The 19355-nt window shown below is 37.0% G+C and overlaps 1 protein-coding gene across 3 annotated transcripts in view; it reads left to right on the forward strand.

Annotated features, from left to right (window-relative positions):
* The window catches only part of CECR2 (CECR2 histone acetyl-lysine reader), a 135234-nt gene that overhangs the window by 80612 nt on the left and 35267 nt on the right, over window positions 1-19355 (forward strand). For all 3 annotated transcript variants that reach the window (XM_074266815.1, XM_074266817.1, XM_074266818.1), the window contains exons 2-4: window positions 9782-9876; window positions 16683-16866; window positions 17844-17983. In XM_074266815.1, coding sequence (XP_074122916.1) covers window positions 9782-9876; window positions 16683-16866; window positions 17844-17983 — 419 coding nt within the window. The remainder of the gene's footprint in view (window positions 1-9781; window positions 9877-16682; window positions 16867-17843; window positions 17984-19355) is intronic.

Genomic DNA, 19355 nt, shown 5'->3' on the forward strand with positions numbered 1-19355 from the left:
TATTTGTTATGATGATTTTTTCCAATGGATGGCTGTAAAGATAGAGTAATGATACACTTGTCCCCCAAAAAAAGGACAGAGAAAGTTTCTGAGGCATTTTTAAAAATGTACTGGGGAAACTGAGAAGAAGATCCAAAGAAAATCTAAAAGTAAAATCAAATTATATATAATAGATTCTATTTCATACAAAATTTTGTTTTATGTTCTCCTTAGTATATGGAAGTGCTTGGTGTTCAGTTTAGGATTGTTTCCCCTTAATTTGTCTTTTCTTCTGGAATGATTTATGCCCAGTTTTTACTTAAATCCCATCATTCTTTCAAGAAAACCTTTTGGCCAAGATGGCAGTTTAGGACCAACCAACCAGTTAAACTTACCCAACATTTTTCTTCATACAACTTAAAAATAATTCCCCAAAATAAATTTTGGAGTGGCAGAGCCAAAAGAAAGGTCCAAAGTAAGACATTTTTCCAGTCTAAAAAAACATAAGAGATGATCAAAAGGAGTAGGAGTTGTGGAGGAACCCATTCTGGTGGCCACCACTAGTGATTGTCCAATAAAGAGCACCACCCCTGAAGTCAGGAGGACCCAAGTTCAAATATGGTCTCAGACACTTAACCCGTCCTAGCAGTGTGACCCTGGGCAAGTCACTTAACCCCAATTGCCTCAGCAAAAGAATGAAATTACAAAGGACCCTTTGTTGATATTGGGTACAACTTGTGCTGATTGGCAATCTATTGCTTGTACACAGTTCTTGGCCTTAGTTCATGGAATGCTGGTGGTACCATAGACAATGAATAACAAAAATTTACACAAGTTTTTCTGTTAAAAAATTTAAATTACAGGCCATGTATAGAATTGAGTCAAATTTATAAAAACAAGGACCATTCTCCAATTAATAAATCATCAAAGGATATAAACAGATGGATTTCAGAAGACGAAATCAAAGCTATCTGTAGTCATATTAAAAATGCTCCAAATCATTTGATCATAAGAAAAAAATCTTTTTTTATGCACAAATATTTATTTGCCAATTAATATCTGCGTGACTTTTGGCAAAAGACTAAACCTTTCTGGACATCATAAATAATAAAACAGGATTTTGCAAGGGTCAGTGTTGAAAAGTTAGTCATACATCTGTTTTGAAAATAAAAAGTTTTAATTTTTTAAAAAGGGAAATGTCGGAGTAGTTGAGTGGTTAGATCACTGGAATGGGGCAGACTTGAGTTCAAGTCCAACCTTAGACATGTATCTGGGTGGGTTATCATGGCGAATCACTTAACCTCTGGCTCAGGGTAGTGCTGTGCTCCATAGATAATACATATCCTAAAGAAATAAGGTGCATAATCATCTCATTTACATAGTGTGAATTAATTATATGGATTAAAATAATATAATAAATGAGAAATTATTATCAAAATAAGTGAATTTTGTCTAAGGGGCTTATGTTATTACTGTCATGGAAAAACAGTTGCATTTTGGGAAAAGGGAGAGATCCTTCAAGTCAGCATACTTCATCTCTCTGTAATTTTAGCTATCAAAAAGACCATGTGAAGTAGTGGAAAAAATATAGAATTTGAATCAGAAGATACCTGACTTTCACAACTACATCTGATGCTTATTAGTTCTGTAATCCAAGGCAAATGACAATCTCACTAAACTTCAGTTTTTTTTCTATAAGACTCTATAGTACTTAATTCATGGATTCTTTGGAGAATAAAATGAGAACACGTTCTATGAAAATCTAGAAATTTTCAGTTTTTATTGTTATCACGGAATGGAATTCTGGGATTGAAGTGGGTGAACTTTTTTATAACCAAGAAATAATTCTAGCTGAAGTATACCCTTCACAAATACCTAAGGAAGTAGGTATAAAATAAATTATTTTCATGATTTTAAATGAAGAAATTGATACCTAAATAGGGTAAATCAATTGCCATAGACAAAATAACTGCCCATGGCTGCATTATCTCCAAAGTTCTGAAGCCAATTTTAGTTCTCTTTTGACTATGTATATCACTGCTTTTAACAACCTCCTATTCTGTAAGCACATAATGTTTTCTAGTTTTTGCTGACTTTTCATAAATAGGTTTGGCAAGGTCTGGATGTATAGCTAGAGGGATCACATGTTATAGTAGTTGTGCTAGACACAAAGGTTCAGGCCTACCTGTAAGACAATGAAAATGTGACTTCAGGTCTGTGACTCTGTTTCCTGATCTGTAAAATGGGGATAATAAAACTTGTATTACTTACCTCACACAGTTCTTGTGGACTTATAACAAAACATTGTAAGGGAATTTGATACATGTCTATAAAACAATTCTGAGGTATCACCTCACATCAAAAGTTTTTTTGCTGGAAGGGATAAGAAACAAATTTCTCCACTAATGAATTGCTGCAGGAATATTGAACTGGTTAGCCATTCTATGGAGCAATATGGAACTGTGCCTAGAGGGTTATAAAACTACTTATTCTTTGACCCTAATAATGTCACTAATAACTCTGTATTAAGAGATCAACAATTTATAGACTCTTTTTGTGGCTGTTTTAGAATTAGAAATTGAAGGGATTCTTCTCAAATAGGGAATGGCTTAACAAGTTGTGGTGCATGATGGTGATGAAATAATTATTGTGCTGTAAGAAATGATATGGGGAGGTGGTTTCAGAAAAATATATCAAGAACTATATGAACTGATGAAAAATGAATTTTAAAAAGCAGGGAGATATAGTACACAGTATCAGTGCTGTTAATGATGATCAACCAAAGATTTGGCAACTCTGCTCAAAACAGTGATCCAAGCCAATTCAAAGGATTTGTGATGGCAAAAAACAAAAACAAAACCTGATGAGTTCTGAGTGCAAATTAAAGTATAATTTTCTCACTTTTAAAAAAATATGGCTAGTATATAAATCTATTTTGTATGCTATTACTTGTATTTTTACCTTGTTAGTTACTTATTACTTTCTGCCTCTTTCAGTTCCCCTTATGTAAACTTCTTGAGGGCAGGATTGTTTAATAAGCATCCTTGGTTTTTAGTTTAGTGTCAGGTGTGTAATTTTAATTCTTTTTTTTTCCTCTCATTTATTTCTAGTGTTTCCTTGAGTGACTTCACTCTTACTTAATGCTATATATGTACTGCTATGCATGTGTGTATGTGTGTGTATGTATACATACTCACATATATAGATATATGTACTACCATTACAGAGGTATTTGATCATGTAAAGGTAGAAAGATGTAAAAGACTTTTCCATAATGAGTTGTGATAGCAACAACAAAAAGAAGTACCTTGTCTTAATTACTAGCTGTTGAGTGAGCAAGGGGATTTGCAGGGCCTTGCTTTTTCTGCTGAGGGCTGCTTGGTGCTGACCTGTCCTTGCCTAAGAAAGAAATCTTCAGGTTCTAGATTTGATGGTTAGTATAGAAAGAGAAAGGGAAAAACTAAAGGAGGTGAATGTTGAAAAGTGACTGTCTCTTACTGCTTCCATTTAATACTTGCAGCTCTAGTAAGGTTTTGAGCCTTTTAGAAAGCAATAGTTTTTGTACCAATTAGCTAATATTTACTAATTTTTTTAAACAAAATTAATAGAATTACCTATTGTTCAAGAAACCCTTCAAAAAAGAGTCCTCTTTAGATATTTTTCCCTCTTTTCTACAACTAATAATGATTTTTTTTTCCCTCTGATCAAGTAATGACCCAGTCTTTCATTTCAGCAGCTGGACCAATTTGCTTTATTATGACTTAATACTTTAAAAATGTGCTTACAAGAGCATAACCTATAAGATATCTTAATTTTAAAAATAATATCCCTTTTTATAAGGTATTAGAAGAGATAAAAATTTCACATAAGATATGTCCTTGCTTTTCTACTCTCCAGGATCTTGGGGTCTGGCAGACAGATTGTGTGTTCTGAGGACTAGCCAGGCTAGTTTTAGAGAAGCTTCTCACCAAAGAATCTTTCCTGTATGGGGAATATTAGAGGTGAGGGGGAACTGATGTAAAACAACTCAGAGATGAGAGAGTGGTTGTGGGATCTTTTATCCATGAAAGGAGGGACTCCACCAGTAAAATCAACATGGAAACAAATCAGATGTCTTTTCTCTGAAGGATGGGAAAACCAAGGAAAAGGCCAGGAATACATTTTCAAGAAGTCTTTTATTGATGGGCAGGTGATGCATGATGGGCCCTCGGTAAATCCTCCACATGTGATCTATTCAATATGCTGCAGAACTCCCTCTGATGCTTTGACCTTTTGTGCTACCAGTGCTGCCCTGGAGCCATGCCTGGCTTATTTATCCTCCCAAGCTCCCCCATTCATTACACCATTTCACACAAGTCGCTGCTTATATGCAGCAACCTGCTTTTACATCCCCTACATCTTTCTGATATTTTGTTTTTCTGAGAGCATAATGCTTAATGATTCTCAGTCATTCGGCAGCGCTGGGAAAATAGGAACTTGGTGATATAAGACAAATATTCAGATTTCAAAGTATGAGATTTTTAATTAGGAGAGTGATTAAAACACCAATTGTAATTCTTAAAAACAAACTTATTTTTTTAAATGACATTATTTTCTGAATATGTTGCAACCTCCCGACCTTTTACTCATTCTTTCTAACAAAGACTTAACTAAAAATAGAAGAAAATCAAAGACTACTCCACCAAAATTAACCAGGCACAGACATTATAGTATACCTATATTTCTCAGGTCTTCAACAGAGAAATTTTCTCACTTTTCCTCGTCATTCTCAGATCACCTATGATGGGTACCCAAAAGGAGACTCAAAGGAGAAGACATTCTCAGTGCATGTACTGTGAGGAGCCCTTTCCTTTGGTTGCCCAGCCAGAAGTGCCAGCATTTTTAACCTGAGGCACACGGGTTAATTATTCCTATTCTAGTGCATCCTTAGGTGAAGAGAGTGTTCACTCACCAAAGGCATCATGCAATAATTTGGGGCAGCCCTTGGAGGGCCACCTTAGCCTTTCCCCTTTGACCCTGTGGTACTAAGAAAAGCACTTCGTATTTTGTCTTGTTTTTTCTTTGTCTTTTTCAGTTCTGTGTGTAGGGGGTAAAATCCCAGATCTGGGAGTGGAAACTCTGGACTGAGCCACGCTGACCTTGGAGCTCTGAATTCCAGGCCAGATGTTACCTCCAGCCCAGCTAGGGAAGCCCTGAGAAATCAGTGTCTCTGAGACACAAGCCAGGGGGTCTTTGGAATTTGATGGGAATAATGCAGTATAGGAACTGAACTAAACTGTGAATCTAATCCCCTTCCTCTAGACTGAGGTAGTGTTGGGAATATTATTTCCCTGACATCCCCAGGTGTTTGGAAGAGGTGTTGGTATATTTTCTTTATTATTGCTCTGAAGTAATTATTCCTTTGTAAAACCTAATCTGACCTAAGAATGGGGGGAGTTGACATTGATAGGGGCTGGAAAGTATCTTGGATATGAAAGACCTTTTTACTTCTCCAGCTGAACCCTTTTCAGATACTGGATAACCCTGGGGATGGGGGCCTGCTTTAAGATTTTAATATGTTGATTGCTTGTTATTGACTTTTTTCTTTTACCTTCTTTTTTTTTTTTTAATTAAAGCTTTTAATTTCAAAACATATGCATGTGTAATTTTTCAACATTGACCTTTGCAAAGCCTTCTCTTCTAATTTTTCTCCTCTCCCTCCTCCCCCATGGCAGGTAGTCCAATACATGTTAAATGTGTCAAAAATATAGGTTAAAGTCAACATGCATGTTTTTATTTATACTGTTATCGTGCTGCTCAAGAAATATCAATAAGGGGAAAAAACCTGGGGGAAAAAAACAAAATTCAAGCAAACCACAACAAAAGAGTGAAAATGCTAAATTGTGCTCCACACTCAGTTCCGAAGTCCTCTCCCTGAGTTAGATGGCTCTCTAAATCATTGAACAATTAGAACTGTGTTTTTTTGTTTTTGTTTTTGTTTTTTTTGGCTGAGGCAGTTGGAGTTAAGTGACTTGTCCAGGGTCACTTAGCTAGGAAGTCTTAAGTGTCTGAAGCCACATTTGAACTCAGGTCCTCCTGACTTCAAGGCTAGTGCTCTACCCACTGCATCACCTAGCTGCCCCTTAGAACTGGTTTTAATCATCTCATTGCTGAAGAGAGTCTCATCCATCAGACTTGATCATTGTATAGTCTTGTTGCTGTGTACAATAATCTCCTGATCATTTCTTATAGAACAATAATATTCCATAATATTCATATACCATAATTTACCCAACCATTCCCCAATTGATGGGCATCCATTCAGTTACCAATTTCTTGCCACTAAGAAAAGGGCTGCCACAAACATTTTTGCACTTGTGGGTCCCTTTCCCTCCTTTAAGATCTCTTTAGGATACAGGCCCAGTTTTCATCTTTTATACTCCCCATTCCATTCTCCTTTATTTGGGATAACTTTGAATGTAATTCTCAGGACTGAGTTTTAATTATAAAGTTTATCAAGAACTTAACTACATAAAATAAGGAGGTAGTTGCCAGCATTTTAGAGATAAATTCAGAGAGGCTACACTGGTCACATGGCTAATGTGTGAGACTTAGGATTTGAACCCAGGTTTCCTTTCCTTCAGATACCCTCACCTTCAGTACTTTAAAGCCTTCACTAGACCCTACCACCCCCACCCTTGTTATACCTGGATCATTTATAGATTCACTAGAACATTGGGTTCCCTTACTCCAATCTGTTCTCACACTAGGTGCTCAAACTCAAAAAAAATGGGGATAATAAAAGCACCTGCCTCTTGTGGTTGTTATAAAAATCAAATGAGATCATATTTGTAAAGCACTTAGCTCATTCCCTGGCAGCAGTAGAACCTTAACAAATGTTTATTTCCTTTCTCTCTCCAAAATAAACAATCGCCACATGGTTTTTCAATATTTATTGCCAAACATAAGAATTTCAGGTTTAGATGCTTATTTCAACTTACAGACTTATTAGTTGTTCTTTTTCATTTGGAGTAAGACCAAGCATATCATATTTAGCCATTGCACATGATTTTCCTTATTTTATTTCATTTATGTGGCAAGTATTTTAACATTTTTAAAATTAAAAAACAAAATATAATTCGGAAAATTGATTGTCCAACTTTTTTTTTTACTTTGTCTTTCAGGATTAGAGTATGACCATTAGGACTTTGGATAAGCTTTATTTAGAATATTTGAATTTTCAAATTAGGCACAAAATAATAAGGGAAGGGAGAAATTTTTTGTTTTAAAATGTATTTGCATCATCTTTATCCGTTAAAAATAGCAACCTTTTCTTTAAGGCTAAGGGTCCTTTAGAGTCCTTTGGTATGAGAAAGCCTGAATGCATTTCTTTTGTGTTAGTTGCTTAAATCTTGTAGAGGTTTGTTTTGTTTTAACCAGCACATTATATTGACCAAAGTGATTTTGAAAAATATAACAGGGGTACTTTTAAATTCTTTTACCTGTAAAAGATTTGTTAACTTTGAGTTTATATGATTCTTATTCAAATGTGGGGAGCTGGGGATGATTGTGAACTCCCACTTATGTGGAACCCATAATACACCTGCTTTGACGACCTCATTTTTATGTATTGTATCAAATTAATTGAGGCTGTGTTCACTTTCAGATGTAGCAAATTCACTTGACCTCTTTATTCTCATTTTTATTGACTTGGATTTGAACTTTGTTTTCATTGAATAAAACAGATGTATTATTTATGGTGGTAGTTATACTTTAAAATATCCGATAAGTTTGACCTTTCTGCACTCTGCCCCTTGGGGGCCAGGAAGGGGCCACTTCCATAACAATTTGGAAACTCATTTAGGAGACATTTATCTTGACCAGGCAAAACTGAAACAATCTGAAAGAACAAGAGGACCAGAATCCTAAGGAAAATACTGAAGAAGTGTTAATTGACCTCCAACTACATGATAAAGTAGTTGTCTTCAGAACTTTGTTACTGGCCTTTGAAAATAAACAAAGGTAGAATGGACTAGATAAGCATGAAAGAAAAACAGCCCAAACTCTAATGTTTGATAACCCCAAGAAACCCATACGACCAGGCCAAGGGAGAAGCTCCTGGCTCTCCTCCCCTGGGGAAGAGCAGGCCAGCAGCCAAGGAGAGCCTTTGCTGCCAGCCCAGAAGAGGGAGGCCATCCATCATCCATCCCTTCATTCACACATACTCATTCATCCTCAGCTTCTGAGGAAGGGGTGGGATCATCTTGGGGCCAAAAGATAATGGCAAGGGGAGAAAAAAGGAAACCTATGGATTTGAGGCAGAGAGCCAAGGGAAGCCTGAAACCCGTTGTTGACCGCCACCTTCCAGAGGGCAAAGCCACTTAATGTTGAGGGACCCAGCTGCCAAGCTTTGGGCTTCTTCCTTCCCTGGGGCCCAGGGAAGCTTTAGTGTGGCCAATGCAGCTGAGGTCTGTCTCCCTTGGAAGCCCAACAGACTCCAGAGGCAAACTGGAAACCATAGGAGGAGAGAGACTTCGGGGCCAGACTGTCTCCCTCTGCATCCCAAGGGCTGAGCAACTAGCCAGGTCATTTCTAAGTAGGCCCATGGGGCCTCTGTTCCCAGTGGAACTCCTGCCCTGACCATTTCCACGTCCTTCTTGGATGTCACAATAGCCTGCTTCCTCCCTCCCCCAGCCCTTACTGGATCATGGGCAAAACACCCTCCACACCGAATTTCAGTTTTCCTTAAAATAAGAATAAGGATTTGGATACTAATTGCCTCATTGTGGTGAAATTCAAATGTGATACGGTATAAAAGCTTAATGTTCTATTAAAGTCAGCAGTTATAAACTTATGGGCAAAGCACTTCGGTGCTCAGTTTCATAGATAGTTGAGTCTTCTATGTTTTAGATAGAGCCACTTTCTATGATTTAATTAAGCTGTGGGCTAAAAGGGCTCAGAAGAAAATTGTTGTCAACATACAGACCCAAATCATTGCCAAAATAGAATTCACAAAATCTCATTTAAGAATTGATGGCACTTTTTAGGCCACATGATTTCTGCCAGAACATTAGCACTGTCATGTTTGGGGAGGCTGGAATTCTACATCCTATATTCTGCTGCCATTTTCCTTCCCAGACGCTATTTCCATAAGTAATCATTGTTTTCATTAGGAACTTTGAGACAGGTCTTCCCTGAGCCTCCAAGGAAGACACAGCTTTTCACCTGGAGTTAGTTTTCTATTAGTACAGACATTACCTCATTTCGCTAGGTGAGGTAAGATTAAACACAGTGCTCTTCAGTCTGGTAATTTTTTCATTAATTATATAATTGTAGTATTCCCCCAAATAAGACTTGTCCCACACTGAGCTTTGTGGTCATTCTTTAAATCTGAGACAATAAATAGTTCCTGCTGTAGGATCAACTGATTAACCAAAGTATACTTTTAAAATTAATCTGATGTTTACTTTTCTTTGTTTATTTGTCATTAAAATAGACCCACAGTTTTTTGCTCCCAAGTCTACTTCCAACAGTGATAAAATTACTAGGAAAAGAGCTATTTCCTTCTTCTTTTTCCTTATGATTGAATAGGAATGAGGCCTTGGGCCCATGAACTAACAGTATGCTCCAGGGAAATACAGCTCCTCCAGCTCTGATTGCAGAGGTGTCTGTGGGGGCAGGGCCAGGCTGATACATCTCTGGGGCTCCTGCTGCTATACTAACCTTTAAGCCGCTTGGAGCTTCCTGCTGGTGGTGGCCAGGAGGAATTTTGTGAAATCGCCATCTGTGTTTGATCTTGCAATCTCTCTCTCCCTCTTATTAGGAATTAGAAGCCGCCCTTCATCGGGACGACGTGGAGTTTATCAGTGACCTGATCGCCTGCCTGCTACAGGGCTGCTATCAGAGGAGGGATATCACGTGAGTAATCTTTTTTGAGTTAAGTATTTCTTGGGAAGGAGAGCAATTTACACTTTTACAAGGAGATTTCCTAACTCCCCCAAACAAATCAGAACCAGTCAGTAGCCAAAAACTACTTCACACTATACTCACTATATGCAAATGGGTTCCTTGTTGGCAGCTATTATGCATCTGAAATAACACAGAATAGCTGTTGCCAACAATGGATATTATACCACATGGGACTAAAATGAGCACAAGTAATCTAAAGGTAGAATAAATACAATTTAGCTCAGAGAACTAGAATCCAATGCTTGGAGAATGGTTAAACAATTTGTGGTATCTAAATGTAAGGGAACTTTCCTGCCCTCTTCAAAAATGACAATTATAGGAAAGCTTGGCAAGACCTATATGTTGGGTCAGTAGAACCAGAAAACGTAATTGGTGACTTAGAACACATGTCAATGAAAGAACAATGGCATCCTCATGCTGCAAAATTGTAGTGACTAAGCTTGGCCCTGTATTCACATAGATGCAAATTTTTAAAAAAATCTTGCTTTTTGCTGGCTAATTTTATTCCATGGCCTTTGAGCAATGAGTGTAACAAAACTTTACATAACTCTTGATTAGTTATTAGGAAAAAAATCCTTTGAAAATTTTCGTACATCTAGAGTCCTCAATTTTTTTTTTTTTAAACATGAATCCCTTTGAGAGTACTTTTTTCCCCTTGAGGCATTTGGGGATTAAGTGACTTGCCCAGGGCCACACAACTAGGAAGTGTTAAGTGTCTGAGGTCAAATTTGAACTCACATCCTCCTGCCTTCTGGGATGGTGCTCTGGAGCCACCTAACTGCCCCAAGAAGAGGTCACTTAACAAAAGTCACCCACTTGGTACTTAACATTCTGGACTCAAGCCCAATGTTTCTGATTGCTTTGTTTTTTCCCCTAGTAATAATAAACTTTCTCTCTTCTCACTTGATGCTGGGAAATTGATTTCTGATAAGCTAAGTAGGGGTAGGTGGCAATATTATATATTTTCTGAATTTAAAACTTGAGGAAGAAGTAGAGAACCCCTAACCATTTTCAGAGAGAGCATCTCTAAACCTCGAGACACAGTATCCTAAAAGTTTTAGTTTAAGCCTTGTGTAAGACTAGACTAGAATAAAATTTGGTCAAAGACTACGATTTTTAGACAACCTGTATTTAAGGATAAAGCTGTGAATTTTATATTGAGAGCTCCAGACCCTGTATCCCTAGATTCTCTTATAAATAACTTTGGTCTCTGTAAACAGTGTGTACTTGTGAAATAAAATGGATTAGGAAAAAGCTTAGAGCCTTAGTAGCAATGAGAATGATGACCCAACAAAAGAAGATGAGGAGTTCTCTTTATCTGTAAGAGGAAAATGAGTGAGTAGTGTCATAAGTGTCTAAAGCTTCCCCCCCCCCTCCCTGGAATGAAATTAAGTTACTTAATGTAAATCTGATTGGGGGCTAGAAGGGCGGAAGGAGATAATTTGTTGTAAGTGCTTTGCCACAGGAAGCTCCTTCTCAGTGACTGGCCTTTCCTAAGGCTGGCTAGGCTTTCACTGATACTCCAAACTCACTCAAGATAGGGAATTTGGAAGATTCCTTGCTCCCAGTTCCCATTTCCAGACCTTCTATCTACGATTTTTTAATTACTATGCCAATTCATTTTAGTGAATTTTTTCTTAAAAAAAAATTCAGACTAAACATTTTGTATCATTTCCTCACCTGCATAATTCTGATTTACTTTTAGGCAATTATTTCTTGCAAACATAAAGCTTTGAACCCATTCCTCCTTCCAAATCCAATATAAGAATTCACAAATTATAATATGTTGGTCTACAGCAATGCTTTTATTTCTCTAGAATGTACCCAGCATTCTGTTAATGCTGCTATTATACCATTCTATTTATTCTGGTTTGTTCAGCAGTACAAATCAGAACTCACCCTTACACTGATTTGTCAATAACCTCACATGAGATTTTCGAGCAGTTGCCTAACCCTTAGTTATCATTTTGCCCAATGTGAAAGCTGAATCAAGTGTGATTTACCTGATCAGTGTATTGAGTAATGATTTAAGTCATTTTAAAGTTGTTCATTTGTTTCGGTTGTATTGCAACTGTTTGTGACCCCACTTGGAGTTTCTTGGCAAAGATAAAGGAGTGGTTTTCCTTGTTCTTCTTTACCTCATTAAACAGAATTAAGTGACTTGCCCAGGATCACCCAGTGAGTGTCTGATACCAAATTTGAACTTAGGGAGATGAATTCTTAATTTCAGGCCCAGGCACTATATCCACCAGGCCACCACCTGCCCCCAAATTTTAAAGTACCCAGTGAAATTTAGCCCCAGAGTATTTTCCTAAATAGTACTTTTTTCATCGGTAGCCCTAGATTCGAGCTGAATAGGTTAATTCCACGGAGTTTCTCTTTATGCTGTTGTTCTCACGTGGTTTAGCCTGTTTTTTTTTTTTTTTTTTTTTTTTTTTGTTACTGTGATAGAATTAAGACAACCTTTCCAGGCTACTTTCATTTTGGATTTGGGTGTCATTGAATGAATACCTGGTTAGATAGAGATTCTTTGGAAATCTTTCTCATCCTACCCCGGAACCCCATCCTCCCCAAAAAACTATATTGGTTCTCAGTTAATACTTTGCTTTCAGTGTCTATATCTTACACAGATGGTTCTTTAAATTTGAAAAAAGTTTATTATCCTTCTATTTGCTGAAAATATATTTTATGTCATAGAATCTAACAGTTCATAAGATTATAGATATCGATATATCAGATGCTTTTTAAAACATTCCTATTGTCCAGTTTATTTAGGATGTTCTTTTCAGCAAGTCTGTTCTCCCTACCTTTTTTGAATATACTAGAAGCTTTTATCAAACTAACTATTTATGGTTTTCTTGCTTGCCTCTAACTGTTCCAGGAAAACACTTTAAAATACCCATTCAGATCTCCTGATATCAGTCTGATACCAAGATCAGAAGTTTTGGCTATGAGGTTCCTTTATAGTAGATTACTATCTCTACCCACATTGTATTATACTTTTTCAAATGATTATATAAAAGGAAAAATATTTTCTCATTTTCTGTAAATAATTGTTACTTGTCCATTTATTATTCATAGTATCCTAATTTGAGTCAACACCTACCATGTGCCAGATACAGGAGATAAAAAAGCAGAAGCGCTCTAATGGAGTTGACAAAACAGACAAATAAGACCTAAGGGATAAATGAAATACAATCACTGAAAGAAGGGACTAGCTCATTTTGGGAGACCAGAAAAAGCTTCTGAAAGACCTTGGGATTTGAAGGAAGTAAGGCAGCACAGCAGATGAAGACAGCTATGAAGAGGAAGAGATTACAGACTTGGAAGCCAGCCTATGAAAATGGCTCTCAGGAACTGACAGGAGGCCAGTGGCAATTATACAGAAGGAGAGGGATGGGGATGGATTATGGAGGGATCTGAAGGGGGGAGGGCGTTATGCTTGATATTAGAGTGATAGAGAGCCCTGAGGGTTACTGAAAGGGGGGATACCCTGAATGAGAAAATGGGACCTGCATTTTTCAGGAGATCACTTTGACTGCTGAATGGAGAATTTGATAAGGAGGCCAGTCTGCAAGGAGCACCAATGAGTGCCCCAGGACTGGGGCCCTGAGGAGATAACAAAATTAGAAAGTAGGAGGCTGAATTGTAAAGGACTCTAAAAGCCCAACAGAGGATTTGATGCAGACTTTTTTTTTTAAAAAAGACTTATTTTGAACACCCATAGTGTTTGTGATTTAATATCTTGGTGGTCTGGTCTGTTTTCTATGGAGGAGAGGCAATTATCCCTTTTCTAGAAGGCCAGAGGATCCCAATCTCTTAACAATGGAATTCCTGCATTCTCTAGGTTGGTTCCTGACCTTTGAAAGTCAAAACAATCAGGGAAAAAGAGCTGGATTTAGGAGTTTGGAAAGAACTGGGTTAGAATTCCGCTTTTGACCATTTCTAAATTGTATGACAATAGTCAGTCACTTAACTTGCCTCTCATATCACTAGTCATTAAGGGGAGGGCAAAGTTATTTTAATTTTATCTCATAATAATGCATGTGGGGGTATTCTGTGATAATTTTAGTCTTTCTAAGAGTCTGTAGTCAAAAATTAATCATCCTGAAGTTAACCCAGTGCTGAGACTTTAGTGAACTAAAAAAGAACCTAGTCCTTGGGGATAGCAAACACTTATTCAAACTGTTCCAACTTGACCTTCTTCCAGAATTTGAAAATCCTGTCAATCAGAGGAAGAGTCCAGTTGGAAAAGAGCCAAAGGGAATATTACTCCCACTCTTTTCTCCAGAATTCTCCAGCTCCCAAAGTGTCAGACTTTTACTCCTCTGTAAGCTCTAGAAACTTGTTTGTCCGAAGAAAGGAGTTAAATAATGTGGTGGGGGGGAGGGAAGGAGCTTCTAAAAATTGACCTCCCCTAGCCTTTCTAAACTACCTTACTTACTTGACTGCTGAATGATAATAGCTGGAGGCTTTCCCGAGCTGTGCTGATGGGGGAGGGGATATCAGCAGGACAATGGCCCAGTTTGGAGCCCTGGAGCTTTTGCCAGAAAGGAGAGGGATGGGGAGACCCAGTTGTGCAAAGAATTAATAGGCCTGATAACAGTCTGCTTTACATTTAAATGTCACCATCACTATCTTTAAAGTAATAATCTGGCATCAAAACCTATGTAAGCAAGAAATGCCCTGCATTAAGTGGTTGATTTGATTGAATTCTTCAAAGTAAGTAAAATATAAAAAAACACTTTCTACTTTTGTAACCTTTCCTGTAATTAATAATGTTACTGTCGAATATAAGAGGAAATTTGGAACTAACTTAACCCCCACTATCTCTAGAGAAACTTTGCTTTTATGTTTGTTACATGACTGCTTATAAATTCTTTAGAATTAGGAGGTAAGGATACTGAGTTCTTAAAAAATACTATAGAAACCTTCCTCTTATCTTGAGCCTCCAGAAACATTCTACAGCTTGAAGAGAGATGGTCTTGTGTGTAAGTTAAATAGCATGAGGGTGTCTTTTAAAAATGTTGAGTATAACTGGGTTAACTGAAGTAACCATAACGGAGAAAAAAGTAATCCCAAACAGGTAGTTCTGTGAAAGAAAAGGAGGCTTTCAGATATATTGTAAGCACAAAGAACACTATTTATACACACAGATGTTTGCTTGGCTAGTATTTTTGCTTGCTTCCATTTCACTGTTTAAACAAGAGTTCTCTCTCTCCCCCTCTCCTTTTCCTCCTTCCTTTCTCTGTCTCCTTCCTTTTCTCTCCCTCTCTACTCTTTCCTCCTTTCCTTTCTTTCTCTCTCCTTCCTTCCTTTTCCCTCCCTCTCTCTGTCTCTTTCCCTTTCCCCCCCCTTCTTCCCCCCTTCCTTTCTCTCTCTGTGTGTCTCTGCCTCTCTCCCTCCCTTTCCCTCCTCTTTTACCCCTTCTTTCTCCCTGTTCCCCTGTCCAAAAAGGGGTAGGGGGAATGAGAAGAAAAGCCGTGTGTAACCATCTAATTGCATCTGGTAATCGGGAAAAGAATTTATAAATATCTTGATTCTTCTATGATTCTTTTAATGTCTATTTAAGAATAGAAGAATTTTTGATGCACAGAAAATGGACTTAAATTGTACTTGAACAATGGAGATAAATTTAGGAGCCATAATGTAATTTTTTTCAGTCATTACATCTATGTTTAGGGTTGATAGGCTGAGGTTACAGATAGTTTTTGGAAGGCTACTTTTCTTGTTTAAAGGGGAAATAAAAAAACTTAATTCACTTTTATTTGCTACTTTTTTTTCCCCCAGTAAGTCTTTACTTTTTCATTTTCCCTTATGAAATAGCACATATTATTTTGACACATTGTGTCTTTGTTAAATGGCAGTTAAGTGGTGGAGTAGAACAGCAATGATGAGTCTGATGATGATGATGATAGCAATAGCAGTTGACATTTTATATAGTACAAAGCACTTTACATATGTTCGGTCCTTAGTTTCCTCATCTGCAAAATGGAGATAATAAATCTAACTCTCGGTGTTGTTATAAGGTTAAAAATGAGAAAATGTTTATAAAGTACTTTTCAAATCTTAAAGTATATATAGTTTTTGTTATTGTTCTTTTTTGCTGATTAATTCAAAAGTATACATAGGTGTTTAGTTTAACTATTAAACCAATTAACATTTTTCAGTGAATATAATTTTATATTAAAAAAAATTACTAAATTGTATATACTTGGGAGATTCCCCTATAAGTGTAGCTAATTTAATATAACTTAAAATCAGGAAAAAAAAAGAAACCCATCTATTTAAGTCATAGAGTAAAATTGACTCATTTAGGGTAACCAATTTCAGTAGTAGTAAATTTCTAATACTTAAGATATTAACATGTCACCTCACCAACTACAAAAATGAGGGGAAATCTTTTTTTTCTTTTCTCTTTATAAGGTGGAATGTTATTCATTTTTTATGTTTGATAGAAGTTTTCCTTTGATCTAAAAGAAAACCTGAAGCCTTCTACAAGCTCTCTAAAGCACTTTGACTTCACTAAAGTAGACACACACACACACACACACACACACACACACACACAAAATTTTATATAATACCGGGCTTCCTTCAATAAGCCTTTCAGGTCCTTTTATTCTCCCATGTTTCTTCCTAATTAAGATGTCTGTTTCATCAGTTCCTACTTCACATCACCATCTTCCTGATGTCCTTCTCCATCTCCATCATATGCTAATAAAATGTTTTTTTGATTGCCACTCTCTGATTAGGTCTCAGACATTCCATAGCTACCTAGAAGACATCATCAACTACCGCTGGGAACTTGAGGAAGGGAAGCCCAATCCCCTGAGAGAAGCCAGCTTTCAAGACCTGCCTCTGCGCACACGAGTGGAGATTCTCCATCGCCTCTGTGATTACCGGCTTGATGCGGATGATGTCTTCGATCTCCTTAAGGTGTTTAGCTGGTGTTCCTGGCCCTAGAGGAATAAAGACAACTCTTAGAAATGGGGTTAGAAAATAAAACAGCGAGTAAGAAGGAGGATTTAGAAGTTGATTTGTTTTGCTTTAATAGGATCTAACATTAAATGAATAATGACAGAATATTTTACCAAGAGAGTAGTTGCATTGCATTAAAAAGAATAGGACTGATTGAATTTTTAGTTTGGAACTACCCTCTTTCACACCTGTACTAGACTAAATAAAATCTTGAAACTTGGAAGAATAAATATTTTCACCACCTGATTTGCAAAAATTGCAAGTGTCACTAAATTAAGATTATCCAATAAAATTAAAAATTCAGTACATCTTGCTAAATAAATGGTGAGTTGCAAAAGTTATGGAGATAGAGAGTAATTAAACTTATCTTTTCTCTCCTTTCTCACCTACATAAAATCTAATCTAAAATCTCACGGTCTCTGATTTGAAAGGATTTTTTAGAGAACTGCTTCACTTAGCTTTACTGTGGGCTATGTTAGGGGAAGATTGTTGAAATTGGGCCTTCATTGTAAACAGTGGGTCAGAGTTAAAATAAAAGTTGTTGTAGATTGAGTTGGAGACACATTAGCAATATGGGGTGAACTTTTTTTTAATAATATCTGTAGAGCACCAGCCTTGATTTCAGGAGGACCCGAGTTCAAATGTGGTCTCAGACACTTAACACTTCCTAGCTGTGTGACCCTGGGCAAGTCACTTAACCCCAGCCTCAAAAACAAAACAATATCTGATTATATCCTGTAGTAGAGATTCTCTTCCCCCCCCACCCCCATGGATATAAGAAATAAAAAATTAAGCCACATCATTAGATTAGCAATGCTTGTTATATACCAGGATTTTCATTTTCTTGCCCTTGAAGATTTTATAATTTCTTTATATAATGTGTATCTTTTGGTTTCTCATTTTTCTCTCTTTTCTCTCCTTGCTTCTGGCTCCAGGGTTTGGATGCAGATAGCCTCCGAGTGGAACCTTTGGGAGAAGATAGCACTGGTGCATTGTACTGGTATTTCTATGGAACTCGAATGTACAAAGAAGACCCAGTACAGGAAAAATCCAATGGAGAACTGGCCTCAATCAAGTAAGTTCATCGATGGCAAAAACTGTCTTTTATTTCTCTTTCTGAAAAGACAGATTAGCACAGATGCTCAAATCATGGTTGAGATTGTTGTTGTTCATCATGTCTGATGAACCCCATGGATTATTGTAGCACATCAGTCCTTTGTGTCTTCCACTAACTCTCCAGGTTTATCCAAGTTCATGTTTGTTGCTTCCATGACACTCTCCATCTCATTCTCTGCTCTACCCTTTTCCTTTTTCCTTTCTTCTTTTCCATCAGTCCTATGTTTAACATTTAGCGATTATATAAAATATTGAGATTTTAACGGTCAACATCAATAGTCGATCAATAAACATTGTTGATATCAACGAATTGATTATGTGAAAAGTTAAAATTACATTTTAAAAAATCCCACAAGATAGTCTTGTGAGAGGTAGTTTGGTAGTTTACACTTGAAGCAAGAACACCTCATTTTAAGTCTGCTTTTGAAATTTAGTAGTTCTTGTCCTTAGGCTCTAAGCCTCAATGCTCTAATCTTTAAAATAACAGTAATGATATCTAAGATCTATGTAGTACCTTCTATATGCCTGCATATTATTTGTGCTAGTTAAGTGTAATTTTTGTGGCAATTTAATCTATTTTCAATTAAATATAAAAAATTCCTTCTGTGAATCACACCATTGGCAACTCATATTATTACTTAGGTTTGGCCACTGTTCATTTTAGAATCAAAGAAAATAGAAGTGATGATTCAATCTATCCTGCTTCCCTCTCTGCAAAACTCTGTAGAGCATTTTCTCTAGTGCTCTATGACTTTGGAGGTAAGGGGGGATCTCTCACCCAGGCTGGAAGTCCCAACAGCTACTTCTAGTAGCTTCCAGTACTGCCCAGCATGGGTGTTTTAGCCTGCCTCTGTTTTTCTGGCTTCCCATTCAAGGGACTCCTCATGTTGGTGTCCATCGAATTTAGACAAATATACCTTCAGTCCTGTTGCATCCAAGAGCTCACAGATCACATCTACAGCCTCATTAAATCTCCCTAACAGCCCGGTGAGACAATAATAGGAGAAGTGTTACTTTATAGATGAAACAACTTGAGACTCAGAGACCTTGAGGAATTTGCCTGGTTCCACAGACTTTGGACTCAGCTCTCTTTTGACTTCATATCCAGTACTCTCTGTTAGAATAAAATTAAGAATCTCTTGATTTTAGACCTTTTCAAGGACAGAGAGACTGTATATTAATTACAAAGAAGTAAAAGTCTTAAGAAACAGCCTAAAGCTATTTCTTCTGTTTTATTTCTCCACCATGAAAATTTCCCTTTCCTTTCTCTTCTTGATGTTCATTTCATCCTTTTTTTTTTTTTTTTTTTTTTTTTTTTTTTTTTTTTTTAA

This window comes from Sminthopsis crassicaudata, chromosome 5, assembly GCF_048593235.1.
Source record: "Sminthopsis crassicaudata isolate SCR6 chromosome 5, ASM4859323v1, whole genome shotgun sequence".
NCBI lineage: Eukaryota > Metazoa > Chordata > Mammalia > Dasyuromorphia > Dasyuridae > Sminthopsis > Sminthopsis crassicaudata.